Source organism: Strix uralensis, unplaced genomic scaffold, assembly GCF_047716275.1.
Source record: "Strix uralensis isolate ZFMK-TIS-50842 unplaced genomic scaffold, bStrUra1 scaffold_478, whole genome shotgun sequence".
NCBI lineage: Eukaryota > Metazoa > Chordata > Aves > Strigiformes > Strigidae > Strix > Strix uralensis.
Window position 1 is genome coordinate 29,736 of NW_027437072.1, and position 4,623 is coordinate 34,358.

The window sequence follows — 4,623 nt, forward strand, 5'->3', positions numbered from 1 at the left end:
CCTGGGTGGCCCCGTTGGTGTTGGGGGGACCCGGGGGGGGGGAAACACACACCCCCCCCCCGAGGGGGGGGCACCCAGACCCCCCCCCCTTTGCCACAGGGACCCCAGCACCCGCATCCCCCCCCCCAAAGAACCCCACAGCCACCTTTAAGTTACTTTATTAAGTGACAACGACACGGCGAGGGGGGGGGGGACAACCCCCACCCCCACCCCAAACACCAGCGACCCCCCCCATAGACCCCCCCCTATACACAGGGGTCACGACCCCCTCCCCCCATCCCCGTTTTTGGGGGGGGGGGGGGGGGCGAGGGGGACATTCACGGGGGGGTTGGGCAGAGCCAGCAGCACCACGGGGGACACTGAGGGGGGGGGACAAAGTCACTGGTGGCTCATGTGTGTGTCCCCCCCCCCCCCCCCACTGTGTCACCCTGTCCCCCAAGCCCTGGGGGTGGCAGTGGGGGGGGGCTCAGCCCAGGCACAGTTTTGGGGTGGGGGGAGGGGACACAAAGTGCCCCCCCCCCCCCCCCCCAAATGAGCTCCATGTCCCCCCGCTGTCCCCAAACCCTGGGGGGGGGGCACAGGTGGCACCAGTCTTGGGGGACCCCCCTTAGCTCCCGTCCCCCCCCCCAGCTGTGTCACCCTGCCCCCAACCCCCTGATGTGACTTTTGGGGGGGTGGGGGGGTGACACCGAGGGGGGGGACCCATTAACCATGCCCCCCCCCCCCAGCCCCGTGTCCCCAATGTCACCTCCAGCTCCCCAAACCCCGTATGTGGCACCAAAGTGGGGGGGGCACATGACACCCCCCCCCTTGTGTCCCCTTGTCCCCAACCTTACAGGTGGCAGCGGTGACACTGGGGGGGGGGGGACACAGACCCCCCCCCCCATCCCCCCCTTCAGCTCCATGTCCCCTCCACCTGTGTCACCGTCCCCAAAGCTTTTGGGGGGGGCACCAGGCGGGGGGGGGGGGGGCACAGCCCTATTTAGCTCCGTGTCCCCTTCCCTGTCTCCCAAACCTCATTGTGGGGGGGGGCAGGAAGTGACATTGGGGGGTGACAGTGGGGTGGGGGACCCCCCCCCTTTTATCTCCATGTGTGTCCCCCTCCCCTGTGTCCCCAAACCTTACGGGGGTGACACTGAGGTGGGTGACACCCCCCTTTTATCTCTGTGTCCCCAAACTCTACAAGGGTGACACTGGGGGGGGGGGGGGGGGGGCCCCTTTTACCTCCATGTCCCCCAACTTTACAAGGGTGACACCAGGGTGGGGGCCCCCCCTTTTATTTCTGGGGGTGTGTGTCCCCCCCCACCATGTCCCCAAACCTTACAGGGGTGACACTGAGGTGGGTGACACCCCCCCCCCTTTACCTCTGTGTCCCCCAACTTTACAAGGGTGACATGGGGGGGGGGGGCCTTATACCTCTGTGTCCCCAAACTTTACGGGGGTGACAGTGGGGGTGGGTGACACCCCCCCCCCCCCTTTACCTCCATGTCCCCCAACTTTACAGAGGTGACACGAGGGGGGGGGCCCCTCTTTTATCTCTGGGGGTGTCTGTCCCCCCCCACCATGTCCCCAAACCTTACAGGGGTGACACTGAGGTGGGTGACACCCCCCCCCTTTACCTCCGTGTCCCCCAAACCTTACAGGGGTGACACGAGGGGGGGGCCCCCCTTTTACCTCCGTGTCCCCAAACCTTACAGGGGTGACACGAGGGGGGGGCCCCCCCCTTTTCACTCTGGGGGGGTCTGTCCCCCCCCACCATGTCCCCAAACCTTACAGGGGTGACACTGAGGTGGGTGACACCCCCCCCCCTTTACCTCCGTGTCCCCCAACTTTACAAGGGTGACACCACAGGGGGGGCCCCCCCTTTTACCTCCGTGTCCCCCCAAAACCCACCCCCCTTCCCCCAAACCCACACGGGGAGGGGACACCCTCCCCCCTCCCCCCTCCCCCATCCCCCCAGCGATCCCCCAGACCCCCCTTTTTTTTTTTTTTTGTTGTTGTTGGTTTTTTTTTCATTTGGGGGTGCCGGGTTTTTTTGGGGGTGCCGGGCTTGCGGGGCGCCCCCAGGGGGCCCTGGATGGTGAAGGCGTCGACGCTCATGGACATGGTCTTGGCCGGGATCTGGGTGAAGCGTTTGCGGTCCGAGTTGTACTTGTAGATGCCCTTGACCATGGGCAGGGGGACGGTGCGCGGCCCCGCCCCCGCCAGGCGGCTCAGCTCGGGGGGGTCCCCCCCCAGCGTGTAGAGAGCCCGGAACTGGCAACTCCCGTCCCGGAAGAGGATGAGGAAATGGTTGGCTTTGCTCTTCTCCACCTCCTGGGGGGGGAAAGGGTTAAATGGGGAGGGGGGGGGAGGAGAATAACCCCTATGGGGGGGGAGGAAGGGGTTAAATGGGGAGGGGGGGGTTAAATGGGGGGGGAAGAAGAATAACCCCTATGGGGGAGGAAGGGGTTAAATGGGAGTGAAGGGGTTAAATGGGGGGGGGAGAACTGGAGGGGGGGAGAAGAATAACCCCTATGGGGGGGAAAGGAAGGGGTGGGGGGGGGTGGGGGGGAGAAGGATAACCCCTATGGGGGGAGGAAGGGGTTAAATGGGAGGGAAGGGGTTAAATGGGGGGGGGGGAGAACTGGGGGGGGGGAAGGGGTTAAATGGGGGGGGGGGGGGGGGAGAATAACCCCTATGGGGGAGGAAGGGGTTAAAAGGGGGGGGAAGGGGTTAAATGGGGGGGGGCAGAATCCCTATGGGGCAGGAAGGGGTTAAATGGGGGGGGGAACCCCTGGTCTTCACCTCCTGAGGGGGAGGAAGGGGTTAAATGGGGGGGGGGGGGCACCCTATGGCTCTGCTGGGGGGGGGGGGTGGGGAGTGTCCCCCCCAGGGCCACCCCTGGTGTCCCCTCACTGTGTCCCCTGGTGCCCCCCAGGCCCCCGCCTCACCCAGGGGGACATTTTTTTGAGGGGGGGGTGGGGGTGTCAGTGGTGTCCCCAGAGCCATGTGTCACCCCCCCCCCCCCCCCCCCCCCCGTGTCCCCACAGTGTCCCCGTGTCCCCGCAGTGACTCACCCCCAGGACACGGTTCTTCAGGGGCTCCTTGATGCCCCCCCCATGCCCAGGGGTGTCCCCAAGGTGTCCCCAAGGTGTCCCTGGGGCCCCATGACCCCCCCCAGACGTGTCCCCAGGGCCACATGTGTCCCCTAGACATGTCCCCACCGTGTCCCCATGGTGTCCCCATGTCCCCACAGTGACTCACCTCCAGGACACGGTTCTTCAGGGGCTCCTTGACACCCCCCCCCATGCCCAGGGCTGTCCCCCAAGTGTCCCCAGGGCATCTCCAAGGTGTCCCCAGGGACCCATGACACTGGCTGTGTCCCCAGAGTGTCCCCAGGGCGCCTTGTCCCCCCCCCCCCCCCATGTCCCCAAGGTGTCCCCACGGGCACCCACCTCGAGGATGTGGTTCTTCAGGGGCTCCTTGATGCCCCCCCCCCTCCCTGCCCAAGCCCAGGGGTGTCCCCCAAGTGTCCCCCAGTCCCCCTCGTGTCCCCCCCCGGCCCTGGGTGTCCCCACGGTGTCCCTGGGGTGTCCCCGCGGTGCCCCACCTCGAGGACACGGTTCTTCTGGGGCTCGTTGACGCGCCCCGGCCAGGCAGCAGTGGGCCAGCGCGTTGTGGATGATGTGCTTGTTGGACTTGGCGCTCGGCTCCTTGTACAGGCGGGGACCTGGGGACAGCGGGAGGTGACACCGTGGGGACGCTGCAGGGACACCGCGGGGGCAACGGGGACACAATGGGGACACCACGGGGACAGTGGGGAGATGATGGGGACACCATGGGGACACCACAGGGCAACAGGGGGACAATGGGGACACCATGGGGACAATGGAGGGACAATGGGGGGATGATGGGGACAATGGGGACACCACGGGAGCAACAGGGGGACAATGGGGACACCGCGGGGACAACGGGGAGATGATGGGGACAATGGGGACAATGGGGACACCACAGAGCAACAGGGGGACAAAGGGGACACTGTGGGGACAATGGGGAGATGATGGGGACAATGGGGACAATGGGGACACCACAGGGCAACGGGGGGACAATGGGGACACCGCGGGGGCAACGGGGACACCACAGGGCAACAGGGGGATGATGGGGACAATGGGGACAATGGGGGGATGATAAGGAAAATGGGGACATCACGGGAGCAACAGGGGGACAAAGGGGACATGGTGGGGGCCAGGGGGGGACAATGGGGACACCATGGGGACACCATGGGGAGATGATGGGGACAATGGGGACACTTTGGGGACAATGGGGGGATGATAGGGAAAACGGGGACACCACAGGAGCAACGGGGGGACAATGGGGACACCGCGAGGACAAGGGGGGGACAAGGGGGACACCACGGGGACAACGGGGAGATGATGGGGACAATGGGGACACCACAGGGCAACAGGGGGACAATGGGGACACCACGGGGGACAATGGGGGAGATGATGGGGACAAGTGAGACACCACAGGGGCAACAGAAGGGACAATGGGGACACTGCAGGGGCAATGGGGGGGACAATGGGGACACCACCGGGGCAATGGGGGGACAATGGGGAGATGATGGAGACACCATGGGGACAA

General features: G+C 65.8%; 1 protein-coding gene across 1 annotated transcript; it reads right to left on the reverse strand.

The window, feature by feature from the left end:
• Positions 1–1,866: 1,866 nt before the first annotated feature.
• Positions 1,867–4,020, reverse strand: LOC141939001 (uncharacterized; the record flags this gene model as incomplete). The annotated part of the gene is made up of 3 exons (XM_074858027.1): positions 1,867–1,897; positions 2,027–2,316; positions 3,593–4,020. Coding segments are annotated over 3 exons (749 nt in total), but the record flags the coding sequence as incomplete, so codon positions are not given.
• Between the last annotated feature and the right edge of the window lie 603 nt (positions 4,021–4,623).